This window comes from Pan paniscus, chromosome 6 (genome assembly GCF_029289425.2).
Source record: "Pan paniscus chromosome 6, NHGRI_mPanPan1-v2.0_pri, whole genome shotgun sequence".
Lineage (NCBI taxonomy): Eukaryota > Metazoa > Chordata > Mammalia > Primates > Hominidae > Pan > Pan paniscus.
This window is the reverse complement of record NC_073255.2, coordinates 117681362-117708910: the sequence shown is the minus strand read 5'-3', so window position 1 is coordinate 117708910 and position 27549 is coordinate 117681362. Positions and strand designations below refer to the sequence as shown.

At 39.7% G+C, this 27549-nt stretch overlaps 1 protein-coding gene across 1 annotated transcript; it reads left to right on the top strand.

Moving 5' to 3' along the window:
* CYP3A4 (cytochrome P450 family 3 subfamily A member 4) lies at nt 1-27125 on the top strand. Its single transcript, XM_057302722.2, has 13 exons — nt 1-253; nt 4174-4267; nt 6175-6227; nt 11879-11978; nt 14336-14449; nt 14715-14803; nt 16069-16217; nt 17313-17440; nt 18128-18194; nt 20544-20704; nt 22293-22519; nt 23563-23725; nt 26469-27125. The coding sequence occupies exons 1-13, from the start codon at nt 183-185 to the stop codon at nt 26562-26564; spliced, it is 1512 nt and encodes a 503-aa protein (XP_057158705.1). The 5' UTR covers nt 1-182; the 3' UTR covers nt 26565-27125.
* Nucleotides 27126-27549: the final 424 nt, after the last annotated feature.

Here is a 27549-nt window from a genome sequence, read left to right as displayed (position 1 = left end):
AGGTGGCCCTGCTACTGGCTGCAGCTCCAGCCCTGCCTCCTTCTCCAGCATATAAACAATCCAACAGCCTCACTGAATCACTGCTGTGCAGGGCAGGAAAGCTCCATGCACACAGCCCAGCAAAGAGCAACACAGAGCTGAAAGGAAGACTCAGAGGAGAGAGATAAGTAAGGAAAGTAGTGATGGCTCTCATCCCAGACTTGGCCATGGAAACCTGGCTTCTCCTGGCTGTCAGCCTGGTGCTCCTCTATCTGTGAGTAACTGTCCAGGCTCCTCTTCTCTGTTTCCTTGGACTTGGGGTGCTAATCAGGCCTCTCTTTCCCTTATCTGTTTTGAAGATCAAAAAAGATGTTCAGGCCGGGCGTGGTGGCTTACACCTGTAATCCCAGCACTTTGGGAGGCTAAGGCAAGTGGACTGCCTGAGGTCAGGAGTTCAAGACCAGCCTGGCTAACATGGTGAAACTCCGTCTCTACTAAAAATACAAAAATTAGCTGGGCATGGTGGTGCACGCCTGTATTCCCAGCTACTTGGGAGGCTGAGGCAGGAGAATCGCTTGAACCCGGCAGGCGGAGGTTGCAGTGAGCTGAGATCATGCCAGTGCACTTCAGCCTGGGTGACAGAGTGAGGCTGTCTCAAAAAAAAAAAAAAAAAAAAGATGTTCAAGGAGAAGTAGCTTAAGTGTTGGATGCTACAAACATATAGAGGTTATTGTAGATCTTATGCAACTCTATAGAGGAATAAATAAGCATCTTCCCCATCCATCTTTAGTGGCAAGAAGGGTTTTGGGATAGCATTGATTGAGGATGATCTACTTGACAATAGTTTGGACCCAAGGAGGATAAGGAAGGAAAGTAGTGATGGATCTCATTCCAAACTTGGCTGTGGAAACCTGGCTTCTCCTTACTAAACTAGAATTTGGATTTTACATTTTCCCCTTTATGTTGCAGTAGAAGAGGATGAATCCTCTCACTGGTGGGATCCTGCCATCCTAGAGCAGGTAGAGAGAAGAGTCACTCCCCACTGTGGGTAGTGGAGGCTTCTCACATGTCACATTTCACTTCTACCTCAATTTCACTCTTACTAAGATTTGGGAATCATAATGACAGGAAAATAGAAAATATAAACCTCATTTTAATTCTTTCACAGAAAGGTTAGAAATTCAGTGAGTTGTGGCAACATATTTTCCATCTTCTGACATTTTAACACGAATTGATATGGCTTAAATTCATTCTATTTTAAACCAGATTTTTTTGGAGATAGTCTATTTCCAACATGTTCCTTCTAGGTGACAAATGAGGGCTGTTAGTTCAGTATTTGTTACAATAAATGTGTGTAAAATAACCTCACCTTTCCAGAATCATGTCAGGAATATGAATCTAATGCACAAATGTATAACTCTATGACAAGATTGCATATATCTTTTAAAATATACCTTCCCAACGTTCATTTTAATACCCCTATTTCAAACAAACCTGCTTAGCAGGTTATGTTAAACGCTCAGGGCAGGGGAGTAAGCAAGACTGTGAGCCAGTGATGACAACAAAAGCATCCAGGTAGGATCAAAATGGAGTAAGAAAATATTCCTCATCCCTCAGGGTAGAACTCCAAAGAGATATTCATGGGTCCTAGCCCCGTAGTGGAGGTCACTCGAAGGACAAACATGTTTGCATCTCATCTGCTTGAAGCCTGGACACAGGGGCACCATCTGTGTCACTCTGTGTGTGGTCTGCCATGTCGTGGGGCAGTCACTACAGACTCAGGCAGCTGGGCAGACAATACCTTAGCCTTAGATGATGCTGATGCAGCCCAGGAGTCAGAAACTGTAGTGTAGACAATGCCCTCCTTAGGCCAACACAATTAAGTGCAATAGATGACTGGCTTTTCTGTTAGCCTCTTCATTGGAACCAAAAGCAGCATTACTCTACCAAACAGAGGGGAGCTGGAAAGAAACTACACAGTTTGCCCAGCCTAGCCTCTGCCTTGACACGGAACCATGTGAGTCTAGACATTCACCTAGATCATTCCTTGCGGATCAATGCTGCTGACACATTAACTCAATAGTTTGTCCTGGCCTGAGAGGTCATGTAACTTGTAGAAAGTTTAGAAGCAGAGATTAGTGTCATTTATTTTCCATGGCTGTGACAACAAAGGAAGGAACAGGAGCGGGAAAACCCGAGGCCACCCTGGTTTTGGTAGATGGTGCACACGCTTCCACTAACTGTTCTGGGGCAAAGATCCAAATGCACTATTGGGCCTGGCTATGCTGCTTCTGCTGGGTCCCCCAAACGTGAGCCTCCACGCCATTTCTCAGTTGTATTTTACCACATATTATCACAGTCACCGGATTTGTACAGAATATTTGGAACCTATACTGTCTTAAGGGTTACCCTTTAAAGGAGAGAAAACAAGGTTTTAATTCAACTGTCTGGAACATTTTATGTTTACTTATGTGGAATACTACATCTTTTGTTATAAACAGGAGGGAATGTGGACATTAGAAGGCCCCTACCTTTTAGCTAAAAGCCCATATGAAGCATATGGATCCATTTATACACACCATGCTTTTCAGCTACATTTTCCTAATTTGCCTCTCTGGGGCCAACCTTGTGGGACTAGCAGATTCATGGTTGAGTTGAAGGATGGTGACCTCTTCCATCAGCTTTTCTTCTTCCTCCAGTCTTCCAACCCTCAGTAACATCAGACTGGGAAGGTCTTCAGACATCCAGAAACCCCAGTTCGGGGAGTTCATACATGACCCATCAAAGATGAGTTGCAAGCAGGCCTGCCTTAGGGAGCACCAGCCTTAATGGGTTTTCCTACAGAGATAGTTGATGGGCAGATGCAATAAACTGACTGCTTTGTGATTGACCACCTTGAGAAAAATGAGCATGTCTGGCTGTGTTAGTCTTTTCTTGCATTGTTATAAAGAAATACCAGAGTCTGGGTATTTATAAAGAAAAGGGATTTAATTGTCTCATGGTTCTGCAGGCTGTACAGAAAGCATAGTGACTTCTTCCTCTAGGGAGGTCTCAGGAAATTTACAATCATGGCAGAAGGTGAAGGAGAAGCAGACAGATCTTACATGGCTGGAGCAGAAGCAAGAGAGGCTGGGGAGAAGGTGCCACACATTCAAACCACCAGATCTCATAAAAACTCATTGTCACGAGGACAACACCTAAGGCGGGATGGTGTGAAACGATGAGAAACTGCCCCTAGAATCCAATCATCTACCAGGCCCCACCTCCAGTATTGGGGATTGCATTTCAACATGAGATTTTGGTAGGGGCACAGATTCAGACCATATCACTGGCACTGTGCTAATCAGATGAATATCACCAGTTGGAAGGCTAGATTCCACAAGAGGAGGAATGACCTGGAAATTGGTTCTTTAGTTGTGATTCTTCTGCACACTGTCATTCAGGGAAATATGAGTCAATCATCCTTCCCAATAGGTCAAATCAACCAGATCATCTGATCACAGAGACTGAGGTGTAGCTGAAAGCTGCTCACATTTCTATGAGGTCAATGGAAGCCTTGAGCACAGTTGTCAATCTGTAGAAATAAGGACTCTGTGACTCCTCCAAGACCTCTCTGTGAATGACGGTTTAAGAAGGACCAGATCCTAAAACAGGGTCAGAACTTAGAGGGAAGGGAAAGCATAAAAGCCTCTGAGCAAATTCTAAAGACAGGGTCACCATAGGCTCTCAGTGACCCTCTGTGACTGAGTGGATGCAGTGATGCAAAATCTCATCATCACTGCGGAAGACAAAAAAATGTCACCCTTTCTACCTAGGATGAGAATCCCCAAATTTGGGGAGAGGCCACTTACTAAATAGACGTAAAGGAACAAAGTGACCTGGAAGAATTCCTGCCTGAACCTCTCAGGATCATTCACATTTGAGAACATTTATCAAATATTCATTCCAGGACTGGGACCATGAAGACTTCAGCTGCTTTGAGCTAATCATTGTAACTTTTTGGTGTCTCATGGTGGAGGCAGGAAAGGACCTGATGAACAAATATAATCATTGCCGTCAGAGTTACTGTTATTATTTCTTGCCTTAATGTTACCTCCTTCTCTTGAGCATTCCAGTTCCTCAGTCAATGACTCATCAACCCCTATATCTATAAAGTCACAATCGCTGTGACTTGATTTCTGTTTCACTTTGTAGATATGGAACCCATTCACATGGACTTTTTAAGAAGCTTGGAATTCCAGGGCCCACACCTCTGCCTTTTTTGGGAAACATTTTGTTCTACCGTAAGGTGAGTGTTTTTGAGCTCACTCTTTTGCTTCTTATGATTGCCAAGAGCAGCTTAGTTCCATCAGTAAAAATGCTTCTCCTCAGGGGGAAGGTCTGAAGTTTTACACTTTCAGAAACAGTGTGTAGGCATCACCCAGAACATGGCAATGTTTACCTAAGGGCTCTCTTGCTAACTCTCAGGAACCTCAGGTTTGCCTCAGTTGAACAGCCCAAATCTCAGGTAGATCAGCAACCTGATGCTCAGAACTTGATGTGCAAACTTTGTGAGCGCCATAAAGAAGGTTTTCTTTTTGCTCTATGCAGGTTCCCAGGAAGGTACAGTCATAGTTAGTATTAAAAGTAGGAAAAGGACCCCCTGATTGTGACTTGTTATCTGTGTACATGAGAGTCAAACTTTCCTCTCTGTAGCAAGAGCTCTTGAGCAGCCTTTTTTCCCTTCCTTCTGGACAGCTTTGAAACTCAATTTATTAGGGAGCCCAGGTATTTACCTTTGGGTCATTTGCACCTGCTTCAATCCTCTCCGAAAAATGCTAAATTCCCTGAGGATATCTCCATGGCTCTACCCCAGCTCTTACTCCCCATGACATCTTTTGCAGCTTTGAGAGACAGAACAAAGGGGTTCTGCTTTACTTCTTTTCCTTCAAAGGCTGCACCTTATGGGTGAGTCTGATCACAGACTGGATATAACTGAGATGAGACAGTGGTTGTCAATCAAACTCAGATATTTAAGCACAAAATGAGTTTGTGGGGTTTTTATTTTACACAAAGGTGGAATCACATGCAAAATCACTAGAAAGGGGATGATTTGATTAAATTATTAAATATTCAATTTTGCTGAATAGAATGTAATATGTGCCACGTGGACCGTGAACTTTGGCCGAGCCTTTGTGCCTAACCTAGTCTGATGCTCTGCCCAGGGTCTGGGCCCTGGATGGAAAATTAGGAGCCCATGTCCACATGGCCAGCCACAGCAGTCAGCTCTTTGGCTTACATCATCTTTCCCACATACCTGAGGCTTGTTTCTCAGATTCAAATTCTCTCAGGTGAGGGCTTTGTTGTCTAATTACTATCCAGGAATTTCATATTTTTTCCCTGTGCAAAAGCAATAATTTCCCCGCCACCTTTTCCAGGTCAACTCTTTAGTAGATGTACCCCCAAGATGCACATTCCTGGGACCTTTGTTTGCACAGTTAAAATGTCACCCCTGAAATGTCGATACAGGAAGGTTTGTTTTTAAGTTTCAGTGAAAACTCTGAGCAAGTGTTGTAATTTGCTGTGTCCGATGTGTAGAGGGGACATTTTCTCAGAACTTCCATGTTAAGCTGGAAAACTGGAAAGTGAGTTCACTTTGTCATTCTGTCACTCATTCATTTTCTCACTCAACAACATGCCTCAGACTTACCTAAATCTGCTAGACTAAAGGAGTTCCCTGGTGTCTATAACTTTCCAATTCTGCTAGAACTCTAGAGCGAGCTCATGAAATAAATGAAAAGGATGACAAAGAGATAAAACACTGTGCATTCTCTTCTGATGCTAATTCACTTTCCCTCGGCCTCAGTTTCCCCATGTGCCCCTGGAGGTGATCATTCAGGGATTCACGAGATTTTCGAGACAACACATGAAAAAGCAAAAAGACATCAGAAAGACAAGGAGGTACTTAGTATTTATACACAAGGATAAGTCATTCAGTATCCACAACACTTGGAGAGAATTCAAGAGTGATTTTAAATTTCCCTTTTCAAATACCTCCTCTGTTTTCTCTTATTTCCTTTATGACGTCTCCAAATAAGCTTCCTCTAACTGCCAGCAAGTCTGATTTCATTGGCTTCGACTGTTTTCATCCCAATTAGAGGCAGGGTTAAGTACATTTAAAATAATAATCAAATATTATTTTGTTTCTCCTCCCAGGGCTTTTGTATGTTTGACATGGAATGTCATAAAAAGTATGGAAAAGTGTGGGGGTGAGTATTCTGGAAACTTCCATTGGATAGACTTGTTTCTATGATGAGTTTACCCCACTGCACAGAGGACAGTCTCAGCCCAAAGCCTCTTGGGATGAAGCTCTTGTCAACCTAACTACAAACAGAGAGAAGTTCTCTGAAAGAAGAAGATATTTATTTGGGTGTAGAGTATTGCAATGGGAATCTGCATGCCTTTATAAACTATGTGCAAATTCAGGGAAGTAAAGCAAGACAAAGAGGCTCCAAGGAAAATATGAGGAGGATTTCTTATCAGTTTTGAAATAATTATCCTTCGCTACAAAGATCAGTAACAAAGGTGACACCTCACCAAGGTTGGACAGGCAGTTGCTGGGCAGGTGTCCTTGCAGAAATATTTTTTTTAATGTTGGGATGGCCTTTGTGCAAGCTTGTAGTTTTGCGGAGTCTTTTGTGATAGTTTTGTTATCAGGCACACAAGCATGAGAATCCTCTCTTCATAGCCTTCTTTGATTTATTTGTCAGGGTTTTTAAACACACACACACACACACACACACACAACTAGTGACATCATTTTGGTTCTAACAACATTCACACTGGTTATTGTAAAATTTTTCGAAGGTTGTCCTACCAAGGATCCCATGTGTCACCAGGTGTCAAGTTCTACAGTCTGAACTAGGCTGGGAGCATCGTGATTACTTTTCTCCAGACTTTGGTGGCCCAGGGACTCACAGCATCATGCTCTGTCCAGTGTCTGCCTATTCCCCTCTTCTTTTTTTTCCCTTAGGTGCCCTTTTATTACATGCGTTGTCTCAGACCCTTCTAATATGTGCTCATAAATACATCATATCATCTCCTTCCCACATCAATTCACTTTCAATTAAAAGCCAAAACTCTTTCATTTAGACTTTGGATTTAAAGTGCTTTTGAATGAAGGGTTGAGAGATAATAGAGAAATAGATTGGCAAACCATTTATACTCTGCTGTTTTTTTTTTTTTTTTTTTTTTTTTTTTTTTTTTTTGAGACGGAGTCTCGCTCTGTCGCCCAGGCTGGAGTGCAGTGGCGCGATCTCGGCTCACTGCAAGCTCCGCCTCCCGGGTTCACGCCATTCTCCTGCCTCAGCCTCCCGAGTAGCTGGGACTACAGGCGCCCGCTACCACGCCCGGCTAATTTTTTTTGTATTTTTAGTAGAGACGGGGTTTCACCGTGTTAGCCAGGATGGTCTCGATCTCCTGACCTCGTGATCCGCCCGCCTCGGCCTCCCAAAGTGCTGGGATTACAGGCGTGAGCCACCGCGCCCGGCCTGTTGTTGTTTTTTAATTTTATCTGCAAGTGTGGAACTTTTCATTCTGTTTTGTTATTAAATTTAAGCCAAGATTTTTTAATAGAAGGGTATATAAGCATTTCTTTGTCTATACCTTTCTGCTGAATTTGAAGAAATGCTGAATATTCTTAACCACTGGCGGGCTGATGGACTGTGATTTTATTTTATTTTTTATTTTTAGTTTTTTAAATTATACTTTAAGTTCTGGGTTACATGCATAGAATGTGTAGTTTTGTTACATAGGTATACACATGCCATGGTGGTTTGCTGCACCCATCAACCCATCACCTACATTAGGTATTTCTCCTAATGCTATCCCTCCCCTAGCCCCCCACCCAACAACAGGCCCCAGTGTGTGATGTTTCCCTCCCCGTGTCCATGTGTTCTCATTGTTCAACTCCTACTTAGGAGTGAGAACATGTGGTGTTTAGTTTTCTGATCTTGTGATAGTTTGCTGAGAATGATGGTTTCCAGCTTCATCCTTGTCCCTGCAAAGGACATGAACTCATTGTTTTTTTATGGCTGCATAGTATTCCATGGGGTATACGTGGCACATTTTCTTTATCCAGTCTGTCATTGATGGACATTTGGGTTGGTTCCAAGTCTTTGGTATTGTGAATAGTTCTGCAATAAACATATGTGTGCATGTGTCTTTATCATAGAATTATTTATAATGCTTTGGGTATATGCCCAGTAATGGGATTGCTGGGTCAAATGGTATTTCTAGTTCTAGATCCTTAAGGAATCACCACACTGTCTTCCACAATGGTTGAACTAATTTACACTCCCACCAACAGTGTAAAAGTGTTCCTATTTCTCCACATCCTCTCCAGCATCTGTTGTTTCCTGACTTTTTAATGATCACCATACTACCTGGCATGAGATAGTATCTCATTGTGGTTTTGATTTGCATTTCTCTAATGACCGGTGATGATGAGCATTTTTTCACATGTCTGTTGGCTGCATAAATGTCTTCTTTTGAGAAGTGTCTGTTCATATCCTTTGCCCATTTTTTGATGGGGTTGTTTGCTTTTTTTCTTGTAAATTTGTTTAAGTTCTTTGTAGATTCTGGATGTTAGCCCTTTGTCAGATGGATAGATTGCAAAAATTTTCTCCCATTCTGTAGGTTGCCTGTTTGCTCTGATGATGGTTTCTTTTGCTGTGTAGAAGCTCTTTAGTTTAATCATATCCCATTTGTCAATTTTGGCTTTTGTTGCCATTGCTTTTGGTGTTATATTTATGAAGCCTTTGCCCATGCCTGTGTCCTGAATGGTATTGCCCAGGTTTTCTTCTAGGATTTTTATGGTCCTAGGTCTTACATTTAAGTCTTTAATCCATCTTGAGTTAATTTTTGTATAAGGTGTAAGGAAGGGGTCCAGTTTCAATTTTCTGCATATGGCTAGGCAGTTTCACCAACACCATTTATTAAATAGGAAATCTTTTCCCCATTGCTTTTGTGTGTCAGGTTTGTCAAACATCAGATGGTAGTAGATGCCTGGTGTTATTTCTGAGGCCTCTGTTCTGTTCCATTGATCTATATTTCTGTTTTGGTACCTGTACCATGCTGTTTTGGTTACTGTAGCCTTTTAGTATAATTTGAAGTCAGGTAGCGTGATGCCTCCAGTTTTGTTCTTTTTGCTTAGGATTGTCTTGTCTATGTGGGCTCTTTTTTGGTTCCATATGAACTTTAAAGTAGTTTTTTCCAATTCTATGAGGAAAGTCAGTGATAGCTTGATGGAAATAGCATTGGATCTATAAATTACCTTGGGCAGTATGGCCATTTTCATGATATGGAGTCTTCCTACCCATGAGCATGGAATGTTCTTCCATTTGTTTGTGTCCTCTTTTATTTCATTGAGCAGCAGTTTGTAGTTCTCCTTGAAGAGGAGAACTTCACATCCCTTGTAAGCTGGATTCCTAGATATTTTATTCTCTTTGTAGTAATTGTGAATGGGAGTTCACTCATGATTTGGCTCTCTGTTTGTCTATTATTGGTGTGTAGGAATGCTTGTGATTTTTGTACATTGATTTTGTATCCTGAGACTTTCCTGAAGTTGCTTATCAGCTTAAGGAGTTTTTGGGCTGAGACGATGGGGTTTTCTAAATATACAATCATGTCATCTGCAAACAGAGACAATTTGACTTCCTCTTTTCCTAATTGAATATCCATTTCTTTCTCTTGCCTGATTGCCCTATTCAGAACTTCCGACACTATGTTGAATAGGAGTGGTGAGAGAGCACATCCTTGTCTTGTGCCGGTTTTCAAAGGGAATGCTTCTAGTTTTTGCCCATTCAGTATGATATTGGCTGTGGGTTTGTCATAAATAGCTCTTACTATTTTGAGATATGTTCCATTGATACCTAGTTTATTCAGAGTTTTTAGCATGAAAGGCTGTTGAATTTTGTCAAAGGCCTTTTCTGCATCTATTGAGGTAATTATGTGGTTTTTGTCATTGGTTCTGTTTATGTGATGGATTACATTTATTGATTTGGTATTTTGAACCCAGCCTTGCATCCCAGGGATGACGCTGACTTGATCCTGGTGGATAAGCTTTTTGATGTTTTGCTGGATTTGATTTGCCAGTATTTTATTGAGGATTTTCGCATCGATATTCATTAGGGATATTGGACTAAAATTCTCTTTTTTTGTTGTGTCTCTGCCAGGCTTTGGTATCAGGAGATACTGGCCTCATAAAATGAGTTAGGGAGGATTCCCTCCTTTTCTATTGTTCAGAAAAATTTCAGAAGGAATGATAACAGCTCCTCTTTGTATCTCTGGTAGAATTCAGCTGTGAATCCATTTGGTCCTGGACTTTTTTTGGTTGGTAGCCTATTAATAATTGCCTCAATTCAAAACCTTATTATTGATCTATTCAGAGATTCAACTTCTTCCTGGTTTAGTCTTGGGAGGGGGCGTGTGTCCAGGAATTTATCTATTTCTTCTAGATTTTCTAGTTTATTTGCATAGAGGTGTTTATAGTATTCTCTGATGGTAATTTGCATTTCTGTGGGATCAGTGGTGATATCCTTTTTATCATTATTTATTGCATCTATTTGATCCTTCTCTCTTTTTTCTTTATTAGTCTTGCTAGCAGTCTATCTATTTTGTTGACCTTTTTAAAAAAACCAGCTCCTGGATTCACTGAGTTTTTGAAGGGTTTGTTGTGTCTCTATCTCCTTCTGTTCTGCTCTGATCTTGGTTATTTCTTGTCTCCTGCTAGCTTTTGAATTTGTTTACTCTTGCTTCTCTAGTTCTGTTAATTGTGATGTTACTGTGTCAATTTTAGATCTTTCCTGCTTTCTCTAGTGGGCGTTTAATGCTATAAATTTCCCTCTACACACTGCTTTAAATGTGTCCCAGAGATTCTGGTACATTGTGCCTTTGTTCTCATTGGTTTCACAGAACATCTTTATTTCTGCCTTCACTTCCTTATTTACCCAGTAGTCATTCAGGAGCAAGTTGTTCAGTTTCCATGTAGTTGTGTGATTTTGAGTCACTTTCTTAATCATGAGTTGTAATTTGATTTCACTGTGGTCTGAGAGAAAGTTTGTTGTGATTTCTTTTCTTTTACATTTGCTGAGGAGTATATTAATTCCAATTATGTGGTCAATTTTAGAATAAGTGCGATGTGGTGCTGAGAAGAATGTATATTCTGTTGATTTGGGGTGGAGATTTCTGTAGATGTCTATTAGGTCCTCTTGGTCCAGAGCTGAGTTCAAGTTCTGAATATCCTTGTTAATTTTCTGTCTTGTTGATCTGTCTAATATTGACAGTGGGGTGTTAAAATCTCCCATTATTATTGTGTGGAAATCTTAGTCTCTTTGTAGGTCTCTAAGAACTTGCTTTATGAATCTGGGTGCTCCTGTATTTGGGTGCATATATATTTAGGATATTTAGCTCTTCCTGTTGAATTGATCCCATCACCATTATGTAATGCCCATCTTTGTCTCTTTTGATCTTTGTTGGTTTTATATTCTTTTTAAAATAAAATATTTTAAACATATGAAACATTATGGAGAATGGCATGGGAAATATCCACGTATACACCACCCAGCTTAACAAATGCTCTACTGTCATTTCTAACCATGGTCTCTTTGAAGAGCTCTTTTGTCTTTCAATGTCTCTTCCTTGTTTGGCCCACATTATCCTTCATCATATGAAGACTTGGGTGGCTCCTGTGTCAGACTCTTGCTGTGTGTCATACCTAATGAACTAGAACCTAAGATTACTGTGTATTGTACAACTAAGGGATTATGTAAAGTCAGGATCAAAGTCTGGCTTCCTGGGTTGGGCTCCAGCTGTAGAATAAGGCTGTTGATGTTTAATCAACTCTGTTTTTTTCACACAGCTTTTATGATGGTCGACAGCCTGTGCTGGCTATCACAGATCCTGACATGATCAAAACAGTGCTAGTGAAAGAATGTTATTCTGTCTTCACAAACCGGAGGGTAAGCATTCATGTGTTGAAATTAAAATACTGATTGATTGATTAAATTTATATTTTGAAATTCTTATATATTCATAGACAGTTGCCTAAAAAATGTCCAGGAAGTTTCCACGTCCACTTCATCCTGTCCCCCCTGAATGGTAACATCTTGCAATCTTGCATAACTATAAATACAGTATATTCATGTTACTATAGTACAGGAAATTGACATTGATACAGTTCACAGAGCTTATTCAGATTTCACCAGCTTTATGTGCCCTCATTTCTGTTCTATGCAAATTTATCACAATCATAGATTTGTGCAATGACCAGCATGATCAAAATGCAGAACCCATTTGTGTTCTATACAAATTTATCACATCATTAGTAGATTTGTGCAACGACCAGCATGATCAAGATGCAGATCCACTCTGTCTCCATGTGGCTCCCTCCTGCTATCCTACAGTCACAAGTCTTTTTCTCTGACAGGGTCCATATCAGAGCAAACTATTTTTTATTTTGAGGTGATCAATGTATTAATATTTCCTTTTCTGGATTGTACTTTTGGTGCCATGTTTGAAAGTTCTTTGCCTAGCCCTCCTTCCTATATTGCTGTTTTTTTCTAAAAGTCATAAAGTTTAATGCTTTACTAAATGTAGCTCTATTATCAATTTTGTGTTATTTTTTGTATAAGGTATGAGATTTAGATCAAGGTTCATTTTTTTTGTGGCTAATGGCTGTCCAATTCCTCCAACGCCATTTTTGGAAAGGTGGGTATATTGTTAAAAATCAACTGGGCATACTTCTTTGCATCTCTCACATACTACTGTGTCCCATTGATCACTGTGTTTATTATTCCACCAATACCACACTGTGTTGACCCTAGTAGCTGTACACTAACTCTTAACCTCGTGTAGAGTGATTCTTCCCACTTTTATTGACTTATTTTTTCAGATTTGTTTTAACTCTTCCTGGTCCTCTGCTTTTCCATAAAAATTCAGAATGAGTTTCTCAGTGTCTACAAATAAACGTGCTGTTATTTTGACAAGAATTGAATTAAATATATAGACCAGTTTATGGAAAATGTGTATCTTTACTGTTTGATCTTTCAATTCATGAACATAGTATGCCTCTCCATTTCCTTAGATTTTCTTTGATTGCTTTTAACATCTTGTAGTTTTCAGCATAGAGATCCTGTACATGTTTTGTTAGATTTACAGCTAAATTATTTCATTTTTGTTGGAATGACTGTAAATGATATTATGTTTTTCTTGTATTTTCAGATATTGATTGTTGTTACATAGAAATGTGCTTTGATTTTGTGTGTTGATCTGGTATCCTAGAACCTTGCAGAACTGACATAGTAGTTCTAGAAGTCTCTTTGTATATGCCTTGAGATTTTACACATTGTCAGTTATGTCACTTGAAAATAGAGACAATTCTTTTATTTCCTTTCCAATCTGTATGCCTTTCATTTCTTTTCTTTTGTCTATTGCACTAGGACTTCCCAGTATAATGTTGAGTAAATGTGGTGAATTTTTGAATTGTTCCTAATCTTAGGAGGGAAGCCTTCAGTTCTTTCATCATTAAGCATCATTTAGATGAAGTGGGCTGTTTTTTTGTAGATTCTCTTTATCAAATTGAGGAATTTTCTCTCCCTAGTTTGCTGAGTTTTTATCATAAATGAATGCTGGAAGTACTCATTATAAAAAAAATGGCTATGGAAGATGAAAGAAAGTTTCAAGCATGTTGGCTTGATAGGCCAGTTCCAAGTTGGCAAAAATAATTATCTCTTTTTTCTTTCTATCCATGAAATAAAAAATTAAGAGACAAGAATGTTTATGGAATTGCATTATTTCTTCAAAATATGTTCCTAGTTTTAAAGGTATTACCTACTATTTTTTTTAAAACCATCACATTGAAGCACCTCTTTTTCACGTTGCCCATGCTGCAGGAGAACATAAAGACAGCTTGTCTGAGGCAACATGCAGTCCACCAAAGTCACCTGCTTGTCTGTCTCCACTCCCTCTCTACACTGCAGAAGTGCTAGGTCTTGATTCTGTCTATTCTACTGGAAGAACACATTCTCTACCACGTGGATAATTTGCATGTAAAAGAAGACTGGGATATAGAGGCTGGAGACGACATCAGGGTCTCCTGAACACTGCCGCCACCCCCCCGCCCCGCCCCACACAAATACATCCCAGGACACTGGGCATCTGGGATGAATCTCTATTGAGCATCTAGCATAGGGCCCATCACCCAGTAGACAGTCACTAAATAGTTGTTGAATAAGTGATGCCTGTTTAACACATTTTCTACAACGATGGAGACCTCCACAACTGATGTAGGACAAAATGTTTCTGCTTTGAACTCTAGCCTTTTGGTCCAGTGGGATTTATGAAAAGTGCCATCTCTATAGCTGAGGATGAAGAATGGAAGAGAATAAGATCATTGCTGTCTCCAACCTTCACCAGTGGAAAACTCAAGGAGGTATGAAAATAACATGAGTTTTAATAAGAAACTTAAAGAATGAATCTGGTGGGGACAGGTATAAAATAAGATCACAGTCCCTTTCCAAGGGGTAGTCCACTGAATTTGAGCTGCCTAAAAATGGTCTTTTATCTTTATGTAAAGAAAACACATCACAAAATTCATTATAAAATGTCACTTACTGCTCCATGCTGGGGAAAGCCATGTCCCTCTGGGACTAGAGTCTGCACATTTAACTATGGGTGGTGTTGTGTTTTGTGCTTAGATGGTCCCTATCATTGCCCAGTATGGAGATGTGTTGGTGAGAAATCTGAGGCGGGAAGCAGACACAGGCAAGCCTGTCACCTTGAAACAGTAAGTAGAAGTGCAGCCATGGGGTTCTGAGCTGTCATGAACCCCTCCAGCTGCCTGCCATGGAGCTGATATTCCTGCTGTTGGGTTATTCCAGTGACCAGACAAAAGGAGGGCTGTGGTAATGCAACTTCAATGGGTCTCCCAAGATGGGGCAGCTCCGATGAGGAGGTGGGGCAGCTGGAGGAAAAGGATCTTCTCCCCTGTGCACAGGGGCCAGGGTTTACATATCCATTAAATTGTCACCTTGGATATTCTAGAAGACTAAATATATCCTTTAGGGGGAAAAAGTGTGATTGTACCAAAGTTTTAAGCATGGAGTGTATGGGATGGTGGAAGGGGAAGGCACTTGTTATCTGTTGGTTGGCAGTGAGTAGGGTGGGAAAGTTATAATGGAGAACTTAGAATAACTTTGATCATTTCATGTTTTTTTCTGAGGATATCAGTAGAATACTAAATATTAAAATTCCTACCATTTCTTTTTCCTCCAGTCTCAAAGAGAGAGGGTGGTAAAAACACTATAGGTAGGGCAAGCCTATTATTTGCTATCTACACTTATGCAGTAAAAACAGGTGTAATCTGAGTTTGTCCTGGGCAGACCAGGGATATGTGGTCACTCACTATAGAAATTTCCAAATCAAATTTTGAGAGATTTTTTTTTAACCAGGACATTATTGGTCATTATATTTTACAAAAATAATTCTGCCGTCAGGGCAACCTCAGCTCACCACAGCTGGGGATAGTGGAATTTTCCAAAGCTTGAGCAGGGAGTATAGAGAATAAGGATGATATTTCTAGGAGCTCAGAACAGGGTACTGTTGCTTTGTAAAGTGCTGAAGAGGAATCGGCTCTGGGCATAGAGTCTGCAGTCAGGCAATATCACCTGTCTTGAGCCCCTTAGGAAGAGTTAATTATTCTACTCTTGTTCTGCTGAAGCACAGTGCTTACCCATCTTGTATCATCCACAATCAATACATGCTACTGTAGTTGTCTGATAGTGGGTCTCTGTCTTCCTATGATGGGCTCCTTGATCTCAGAGGTAGGTCTAATTCAGTTCAGTGTCTCCATCACACCCAGCATAGGGCCAGCTGCATCACTGGCACCTGATAACACCTTCTGATGGAGTGTGATAGAAGGTGATCTAGTAGATCTGAAAGTCTGTGGCTGTTTGTCTGTCTTGACTGGACATGTGGGTTTCCTGTTGCATGCATAGAGGAAGGATGGTAAAAAGGTGCTGATTTTAATTTTCCACATCTTTCTCCACTCAGCGTCTTTGGGGCCTACAGCATGGATGTGATCACTAGCACATCATTTGGAGTGAACATCGACTCTCTCAACAATCCACAAGACCCCTTTGTGGAAAACACCAAGAAGCTTTTAAGATTTGATTTTTTGGATCCATTCTTTCTCTCAATAAGTATGTGGACTACTATTTCCTTTTTTTTCTCTTGCTCTCTTAAAAATAACTGCTTTATTGAGATATAAATCACCATGTAATTCATCCACTTAAAATATACAGTTCAGTGATTTGTAGTACATTTGAAGATATGTGTGACCATCATCATTTTAAACTTTAAAACTTTTTTTGTCAATCTAGAGACCTCATACATTTTTAGCTATCAGCCCCCTGTCACAAACCCTGTCATCATATGCAACCACTAATCAACTTTCTGCCTCTATGGATTTGCCTATTCTGGACACTTCATAGAAATGATATTAATTCATCAGGGTTTTTTATTCTCTAGTTCATGAATTTGTACTTTAGTCTGTATCATTTTCTTTCTTCTGCTGGCTTCAGGCTTAGTTTGCCCTTCTTTGTTTACTATGTTGTGGCATGAATATAGATTATTGATTTGTGATTTTTTTGTTCTTCTAAATTTAGACATTACAGCTATAACTTTCCCTCTGAGCACTTCCTTTGCTAAATCCCATGAGATTGTGGCCTATCACATCTTAGTTTTTGTTCACCTCAAAACAGTTTCTATTTGCCCTTTTGGTTTCTACTTTGACTCATTGGTTACTTAAATGTTTATTATTTAACTTCCACATATGTGTGAGTTTCTCAATTTTCTTTCCCTTATTGATTTTATCTTTATTCCATGATAGGTGACAGAGATATGCTGTGTTATTTCTATCTTGACTACCTACTATTTCTTGAACAGCAAGATTAATTTTGAGCTTCAGATTATGATTTGGGTTATTCTAGGAGACTGTAGTCCAATAGATAAAGGCAAAGAGATTAGGGCATTGAATTTTGTTCCTTTTATCCTTCAAAAGATGCACAAGGGGCTGCTGATCTCACTGCTGTAGTGGTGCTCCCTATGCATAGACCTGCCCTTGCTCAGCCACTGGCCTGAAAGAGGGGCAAAAGTCATAGAAGGAATGGCTTCCAGTTGAGAACCTTGATGTCTTTTACTCTTCTGGTTGGTAGAGAAAACTAGAATTGCTCCAGGTAAATTTTGCACGTTCACAATGAATTTCTTTTTCTGTTTTTGTTTTGTTTTTCCTACAGTAGTCTTTCCATTCCTCATCCCAATTCTTGAAGTATTAAATATCTGTGTGTTTCCAAGAGAAGTTACAAATTTTTTAAGAAAATCTGTAAAAAGGATGAAAGAAAGTCGCCTCGAAGATACACAAAAGGTAAAATGTGGTGGTAGTTATAGGAGGATGTTTAGTTTTTCATAATTTTTTAGATAATATACATATGATCAGTGCAGTTACCTGTATGTTTTTAAAGAATGCTTTTAACATGAAGACTGCTCATGTTTAGAGCAAGAGAATTCATTTGGTAGAAATGCAGAAAGTGGGGTTTGGGGAAGGAGATATGAGAATGAGTCAGAGACAGCACATGAAATTTGATATCAGACACAACAATTAGTATGCCACGGCATAAATTTTATTGAGATAAAACTTTACCACTTTACTTCCCTTCAATAAATTGTCAGAGGATAAACATTACTGTTTGGAAATATATTTTACTGATATTATGCTTTCCCCAGATCATAGACTGGTAAAGACTCGTTTCAAGTACAAACCTGTTATTTTACACATTCTCAAATGAAAGTCCCTATCAGGCCACCTGCTGAAGTGTAGCGTGTGTTAAATTTGAGCCATCTCACATGATAGCCAGATTTGTTTCAGGAAAACATCCTGCTTTCCAAGGATTTAGAAGGGTATGTTTTTCACTGGTGATTCAGGCAACATGCATCAGATTTCTGGTCTTCAAGGAGCCATATTCTCAGAAGGGAGATCAAGGACCGCGCTTGTGATTTACTTCTGACTTCAGGAGCCACTTTCTGTCAATGAAATTTCTCTTTTTGCTTCTAGCACCGAGTGGATTTCCTTCAGCTGATGATTGACTCTCAGAATTCAAAAGAAACTGAGTCCCACAAAGGTAACCAGAGTGTTTCTGAGGGCTACTTGTGGGGCACTCAGAGGGAGGGCCTTGTTCTGAAAATGTGCAGGAAGTATTCCAGGATGATGAGAATTTCTGCCACATAGCAGAACGACACATGTTTGAATGTTATAAGTGGTAGCTGGAGGCACTTTCTAGAGGCATGCAGGCATAGATAGCCATGTTCTAAGATTAAAGGGCAACGCTAAGCAAACCTGGCATGCTAGAAAGTCAGTCCGCGGTCTGTGGATCACCTACATCAGATCAAATGCCAATTCTCAGCCTCCTTCAGATCCACTGAATAAAAGTTTCTGCCTAGAAATTTATTAGGTTGCTGCAAAATTAATTGTGGGTTTTTCCATTACTTTTAATTGCAAAAAAATGCAATTAAAAATAATGGCAAAAACCACAATAACTTTTGCAGCTACCTAATACATCTAACATCCAATCAGGAGCCACGCTGTTCCAAAAAGGGTGATTTTAACTGGCAGTACTTGTTGAAAGTGTGTTCACCAGGTTAATCTACTGCAAAGTTATTTTCCACTTTGGAATGGATTAGTAACTTGTGGGGAAAACCTCTGAGACCGTGTAAATATCCTCTTTGTCTTCAATGTTTCACCTATGAGTTTTACAACCCATGTATGTTTTTTACTGAAGTCACTATTACTATGACAGTGGCAAAATGATGACCATGGTCAATTACAAGCCACCAAGACTTGGCAACCATCTCACAAAATTCCTGAATATTTAACTATTGGTTCTAGAGAGCAGGGCTGGGCTTACTCCAGCATACTGCTTTAAATATATCCATGTCTACATCCACTTTTGTCTGTATGTCTATGTATCTATCTATGTATCTATCTAGCTATGTATCTATCTATCTATCATCTATCTATCATCTATCCATCTATCATCTATCATTTATCCATCTATCATCTATCTACTTATCTATTATCTATCATCTAACTATTCATCTATCTATCCCAATATAACTTGCTGTGATAAAGGAAATAGTCTATTGTTTTACTGTTTCATATAGAAATCACTAGACACATATGGCTATTGAGCACTGGATATGTGGCTAGTGCCATTGAAGATCAATTTTAAACGGTATTTCAGTTTAATTTAATAAAATTTGATTTTAAATAGCCACTAGTGGATAGTGGCTACCATATTGGACAGCAGAGCTCTAAACTTTGAGATTATAGTTCAATTTCACATCAGTATCATCAGGTTCATGATAACTGAATACTATGATTAGGTAGTTGAATTTACTTATAACTGCATCACAGAAGTCTTCACTGGTAAATCACAGCTCTGTCGACCTTTCGCACACTCCTTTCATATTGGTTTTGGTTGTGAATTACATGGTTGGAGCAGGCATCATATTTATTTCTATGTTCCAGGTCTCTAAAGGTCCTAATCCAGTCCTGATCAAACAGACCAGTGATGGACCATCCTGAGCTTCTCTCAGGAGAAAAATCAAGAGGGGCCCAACTTGTAATCATAGGAGCTTATGCTATTTTAATGCCATCCATCAGACTACAATCAATTACCACTCATCTAGCTTTTTGTCCATCTCTCATTCTTGTACATCCTGAGATAGCCAATTCTGAGAACTGTAGCCTAGATCTATCACCTGATGCCTCTCAAAGATATAATCCGTGCTTCTCAAGCTAGGCTATGCACACAAATCACTGCATCTTGTGAAAGTTCAGATTTTGAATCAGTAGTTCAAGGGTGGGGTTTGAGATTTTGCATTTCTAATGAGCTCTCAGATGCTTCTGACCCATGGACCACACTTTGAATACCAAGAAGTGGTCTGTAGACCAATATTGGTCCCTTAAGTTCCCTCAAACATATCTACGGGAAACGTCCTTTAATTTTCCCTACATTTAACCATTAGTGTTGCAAATTCTCTCAAAGTTCGTCAAGATATATTGTAGCTAAAATAAATTACATTTTTCTTGGGGGAGAGGACTACCTCATATTAACTTACAATAAAGTACTTTTAGGATCATTCAAGGAACACACCCATAACACTGAGTATGTTATGCGGAAATGCTCTCTCTGGAAATTACACAGCCGTGCAGGTGGCGGGGGTGGCATGAGGAGGAGTGGATGGCCCACATTCTCGAAGACCTTGGGGAAAACTGGATTAAAATGATTTGCCTTATTCTGGTTCTGTAAGATACACATCAGAGTGAAACCACCCCCAGTGTACCTCTGAATTGCTTTTCTATTCTTTTCCCTTAGGGATTTGAGGGCTTCACTTAGATTTCTCTTCATCTAAACTGTGATGCCCTACATTGATCTGATTTACCTAAAATGTCTTTCCTCTCCTTTCAGCTCTGTCCGATCTGGAGCTCGTGGCCCAATCAATTATCTTTATTTTTGCTGGCTATGAAACCACGAGCAGTGTTCTCTCCTTCATTATGTATGAACTGGCCACTCACCCTGATGTCCAGCAGAAACTGCAGGAGGAAATTGATGCAGTTTTACCCAATAAGGTGAGTGGATGATACATGGAGAAGGAGGGAGGAGGTGAAACCTTAGCAAAAATGCCTCCTCACCACTTCCCAGGAGAATTTTTATAAAAAGCATAATCACTGATTCTTTCACTGACTCTATGTAGGAAGGCTCTGAAAAGAAAAAGAAAGAAACATAGTGAATGGTTGCTACTGGCAGAAGCATAAGATCTTTGTAAAACGTGCTGGCTCTGGTTCATCTGCTTTCTATTACCACAATAATGCTAAGTAAAAAACCTCCAAAAACCTCAGTGGCATCTAACAATAAGCATTTGTTGCTCACACTCATTTCACACTGGTTTTGGTTGTGAATTACATGTTTGCAGCAGGTACCATAGTGGTGTGTGATGTCCCCTTAGCTGTATCCACATATGGACACAGGAATTTGCTCTTTTTATCTCTTTTTATTTTCTTGGTTACAGACATGTGGCCTTTTTTTTGAAAGGTAAAAATCACTTTCTCATATGTTATTTGATGCTAGTGGTCATAGCCTATTAGTCACATTTGTTTCCACGAGAAAGAAAAACCACTACACGGTTATACTAAGGATTTCAGTCCCTGGGGTGAGAGCCGTCTCGAATGTCTCCCCACTTCATAACTATTCCACACATCATAGTTGGATAGTGAGCTCTGCTGATATTGGCAGGACTTGCTCTGGTCTGGCTGTGGTCTGACGGAGCCTGGCCCTGGGTGTGCTGTGCAGGCTGACTCAGCTCTCCCCACACCTATCTCATGTTCCAGTCAGGCAGTAACTGGTGAAGAAGCCAAGCTAGGAACCAGGGTATATGGCTCCTGAGCTAAAGTCTTAAAACACTATCATATTGCCTTCCAAATATAACACCAAATACTAGGTGCATATCACCCACACTGTTTTCAGACCTCTGCCAAAACTGGGATTCTTTGTGGTATGAAGAGACACGGCTTTGGGGCTGGCCCGGCTATGGCAGTGAAGTGAACACAAAGGGATGTTCTTCAGAGATTACAGTCCAGCCCTGAAGCAACAACTAGGAGGCTGTTTCAGCAAGTGAGGACACGGCTGTGTGGGGTTCTATCCTCTTTATAACTTCCACTAGCACTGAAATCGTGTTCTCTGGTTACATGCAACAAGAACCTTCTTTGTCATTTTTGGGATAGAAAGGGACTAGTTTATCCTCAAATTATTTATAGAGATTTTATATAATATAGTGTTTCTCTCCACATTTTATGTATATAACAAAAGTCCTCTTTTTAGTGTGTGTACACACATATATATACACATATATATGTGTGTGTGTATGTGTGTGTGTGTATATATATATACACATATATACACGGTTATTCTAAGGATTTCAGTCCCTGGGGTGAGAGCTGTCCCGAATGCTTCCCATCTTCATAACTCCTCCACACATCTCAGCAGGCCATTGAGCATATCAATGGGCATGACAGTTATTAAAACACTTTATAAATGCTTCGATCCTTTACCAGTATGAGTTCGTCTCTGGAGCTCCTAATACTTCATTAGTACTGCATGGACTGAGTTAAAAGTTAATTCAAAATCTCAGTTTATCCAAATCTGTTTCGTTCTTTCCAGGCACCACCCACCTATGATACTGTGCTACAGATGGAGTATCTTGACATGGTGGTGAATGAAACACTCAGATTATTCCCAGTTGCTATGAGACTTGAGAGGGTCTGCAAAAAAGATGTTGAGATCAATGGGATGTTCATTCCCAAAGGGGTGGTGGTGATGATTCCAAGCTATGCTCTTCACCGTGACCCAAAGTACTGGACAGAGCCTGAGAAGTTCCTCCCTGAAAGGTACAAGGCCCCTGGGAAGGGAGCCCTCCCTGAACCAGCCTGGTTCAAGCATATTCTGCCTCTCTTAATCTACAGGACAGTCATGTGGTTGTATAATTATTTGCTTGTCTTTTTATATTTAGAGATTTTTTTAATCATCAAATTGATTATTGTCACACTTTACAAACCATAGACTAGATAAAAGAAAACTACAGTCATCCACAATTCCAACAACTTATGATGAAGGTCATCAGTTATGTCCTTATGGGTCATAAGTGTCCAAAATGTAAGGACTCTTTTAAAAACACATGATCACAATGCTATTATTATGTCCCCCCATAAATATAATCAAATATTTAGGAATAACATTTTAATAAAAAACATGCATCTAATCTTCAAAGAATTTTATAGCTTACTGGAACAGATAGACAAAGAAAGCAGTGATGATACTGCATTATATCAGTACAGTAGCATCATATGCCTGTGTAAATTATCTGACTTCAACTATTCTATGGAGGTGTGGGGGAGAAAGAGGGAGAGATGGAGAGAACAAGAAGGAGGAGAAGGAGGGAGAAGACAAGGTAAGGAGGAGAAGGAGGAGAATTAGAAAAACAAGAGAGGAGACGAGAAGGAAAGTGCAAAATAACAATTTTGAAATAGTGCAAGACAATTTCCCCTTCTCCTTCCTCATGACCAATGTAAGTGTGACTTGAGGCAGGAACCTACTTTTCCATCAGTCAGTCTCATCACTTATGTGCCTTTTATAGTGTGGACACATCACCACCCTGAATATAATTTCAGTGTTTAGAAATAAGTATTCTTTGCAACACTATTTATCTCATCTCAACAAGACTGAAAGCTCCTATAGTGTAAGGAGAGTAGAAAGGATCTGTAGCTTACAATTCTCATAGCAAAATAAGCATAGCAGGATTTCAATGACCAGCCCACAAAAGTATCCTGTGTACTACTAGTTGAGGGGTGGCCCCTAAGTAAGAAACCCTACCATGTAACTCCTAGGGGTATTATGTCATTAACTTTTAAAAAATCTACCAATGTGGAACCAGATTCAGCAAGAAGAACAAGGACAACATAGATCCTTACATATACACACCCTTTGGAAGTGGACCCAGAAACTGCATTGGCATGAGGTTTGCTCTCATGAACATGAAACTTGCTCTAATCAGAGTCCTTCAGAACTTCTCCTTCAAACCTTGTAAAGAAACACAGGTTAGTCAATTTTCTATAAAATTATAATTATAATTTCTATAAAATTATAATTATAATTTCTATAAAATTATAATTATAATTTCTATAAAATTATATAAAATTATTATAATTTCTATAAAATTATATAAAATTATATAAAATTCTATAAAATTTCTATAAAATTATTATTTTCTATAAAAATAATGTTTTAAGAATTCTTTTAACTGAGGGGTCTGTATTTTTTAAAAAGAATATGCTTGTTTAATCTTTTACTAATTTGTTCTATGGGCCAAAGAATCAATTAGGCCCATCTGTAATCTTTAAGGGTGCTTCAGTTCTGGAGTTCAAAAGCTGTGGCATCAAAAACATCATGTAAAGCCCATGTAGATTAGCATGGCATAATTATCTGCAGTCTCCTTGAACTTGAGCAAAGTTTACATTCAGTTTCAAGTCGATTGGAAAGATGGGGAAGTATTTTGCACAGTCATGAAGTGTAATGATTACCTTGTTGTGACTTTTGAATGCTGCTCTCCCCAACCAGAACTTGGAGAAGCTTTCTCATGAGAGTGGCTCCCAACCACTAGCTGTACATTGGAATCACCAGGGAGCTTTAAAAATTCATGATGCCTGGGATATCACAGAAATTCTAAACTAATTTGCCCAGACTGTGGCTTTAAAACTCCCCCATTGCTTCTCATGTGAAGCCAAGGTTGAGAACGACTAATTTAAGGCATTTCTGGTGGATATAAAGGACTACCACAGTCCAAGGCCATCCTGACTGACCTCACCTTCCAGGTGCCTAGCTCCATCCAGCTGGGCTCCTTTTCAACCCAATTATAACTCTATTAATGTTGTTCCTGGCTGGGCATGGTGGCTCATGCCTGTAATCCCAGCACTTTGGGAGGCTGAAGCGGGCGGATCACGAGGTCAGGAGATCGAGACCATCCTGGCTAATACGGTGAAACCCCGTCTCTACTAAAAATACAAAAAATTACCCTGGAGAGGTGGCGGGCACCTGTAGTCCCAGCTACTCTGGAGGCTGAGGCAGGAGAATGGCGTGAACCCCAGGGAGCGGAGCCTGCAGTGAGCCAAGATTGGGCCACTGCACTCCAGCCTGGGTGATAGCGAGACTCTGTCTCAAAAAAAAAAAAAATGTTGTTCCCTTTCTCCTCATTTTGTTCTTATATTTCAAGTCCTAGTTCAATCCCCAAGCCCCTCCAAAGTGTCTTCTCCTTCTAGTCCAGGGCCCATTTACTTCTCTGCTCTGTTATTGGATACTGGAGGCTATTATCATAAATTTCACAATTTGCCATTACATCATTGAGTTTTCTTCTCTATATTTTCTTTGTATCTAAGAATGTCTTCCCCCCTCCATTAACAATATCCTCTCATTTTATTCCTTTTTAAAATATCCCAGTAGTGCCTTGCAAGGGACTATATCTAATGCAAGCATTTGGTAAATGTTTAAGGAGTGATGTGCAGTTGATGGCTTGCATACATATATTAAGCTATTTAATGTGAACCTTTAAACAAATGCCATTCGTGCATATGCATGTGTGTGTGTGCGTGCACATGTGGGCATGCATGTCTGTCTGCAGTGAAAATATATTCAGGGTTTTTGAAAATTTTTAAATAATAAGGTGTTATATTTATAGAAAGATTTGAAATATTTTCTCTGAAGAAGTTAAAGAACAGATGTCATTGATTCATATTAAACAATACCCTATAAATCTTATTTCTAGGTCTCATGCATTTATTATTCAATTCCACCCCTTAAGTAGGCTTCCTATATAGGAGAGGAAGAAGACAGAAATAGTTTCCATATTATTTCCATATTCCATATTATTTGTGGCTTTAGGCCAGCAGTGTAGCTGTCTTATATGTGCTCAGACAGGGGACTCAGCCCTGAATAAAAGTGGTCCTCTGGCACACCTGGGATGGGGAAGGAACTCCTTGGTAAGCTCCCAACCTGGCACTTCTTGATCTCCCTGGCAATTTTCTTGCCCATTACTCCATGGAGATCAGAATATCACTCTGTTGTGTCCCCTCAACATGGAAGGAGTGTCTCAATAAGAATGGGGCTAAAAGTTGAGTCCAAACACTGTAGGAATTGAGAGGTTCCCCACTTGCACTACCCTTGGAAGCCAAGAGAAGATGTTAAAAAATAAAAAGATAATGCTTCCTGAAGGTGCCTTCCCATCTTTACACTGGATGGGTTCAATTGAGAGGAATTACTGGACTCTGGAAGTTGAAGACTGTCCGTATAATTAAAATGTACAATAACTACTCAGGGTTACCTTGCAAGTTTCAACATACACAAAATTAACTTTATATGACTCTTCAAAAATAGTTTGCCATCATACCTAATAATCTGGTTTAAATTTTAAAAACTCATCCATTTTACTTAAAATTTAAATAAAAAAAGAACACAGGTTCCCATGAATTTGTCTCAGGCCTGGCACAGAATAGTACTCCATAAATATTTTGTTAAATGATAGATGATGAATGCTCTCACTGTCCAATCTTCACACATCTTATAGACTAAGTATAAAGAATCCAAGATTTATAGTGCTGAAAGTAGTTTTTATATGTTTACAAAGCATTATTGTCATTACTGCATTTTTTTGCCCATTACTCCATGGAGATCAGAATATCACTCTGTTGTGTCCCCTCAACACTGAAGGAGTGTCTCACTCACTTTGATGCTATACTTTCTACTTTTGTTTATTTAACGCTTCTCAATATGCTTGTTTAACTGTTGCAGATCCCCCTGAAATTACGCTTAGGAGGACTTCTTCAACCAGAAAAACCCATTGTTCTAAAGGTTGAGTCAAGGGATGGCACCGTAAGTGGAGCCTGAATTTTCCTAAGGACTTCTGCTTTGCTCTTCAAGAAATCTGTGCCTGAGAACACCAGAGACCTCAAATTACTTTGTGAATAGAACTCTGAAATGAAGATGGGCTTCATCCAATGGACTGCATAAATAACCGGGGATTCTGTACATGCATTGAGCTCTCTCATTGTCTGTGTAGAGTGTTATACTTGGGAATATAAAGGAGGTGACCAAATCAGTGCGAGGAGGTAGATTTGGCTCCTCTGCTTCTCACGGGACTATTTCCACCACCCCTAGTTAGCACCATTAACTCCTCCTGAGCTCTGATAAGAGAATCAACATTTCTCAATAATTTCCTCCACAAATTATTAATGAAAATAAGAATTATTTTGATGGCTCTAACAGTGACATTTATATCACATGTTTTCTCTGGAGTATTCTATAAGTTTTATATTAAATCAATAAAGACCACTTTACAAAAGTATTATCAGATGCTTTCCTGCACATTAAGGAGAAATCTATAGAACTGAATGAGAACCAACAAGTAAATATTTTTGGTCATTGTAATCACTGTTGGCGTGGGGCCTTTGTCAGAACTAGAATTTGATTATTAACATAGGTGAAAGTTAATCCACTGTGACTTTGCCCATTGTTTAGAAAGAATATTCATAGTTTAATTATGCCTTTTTTGATCAGGCACAGCGGCTCACGACTGTAATCCCAGCAGTTTGGGAGGCTGAGCCGGGTGGATCGCCTGAGGTCAGGAGTTCAAGACAAGCCTGGCCTACATGGTGAAACCCCATCTCTACTAAAAATACAAAAATTAGCTAGGCATGGTGGACTTGCCTGTAATCTCACTACACAGGAGGCTGAGGCAGGAGAATCACTTGAACCTGGGAGGCAGATGTTGAAGTGAGCTGAGATTGCACCACTGCACTCCAGTCTGGGTGACAGAGTGAGACTCAGTCTCAAAAAAAAAAACTGCCTTTTTGAAGCACGTACATTTTGTAAC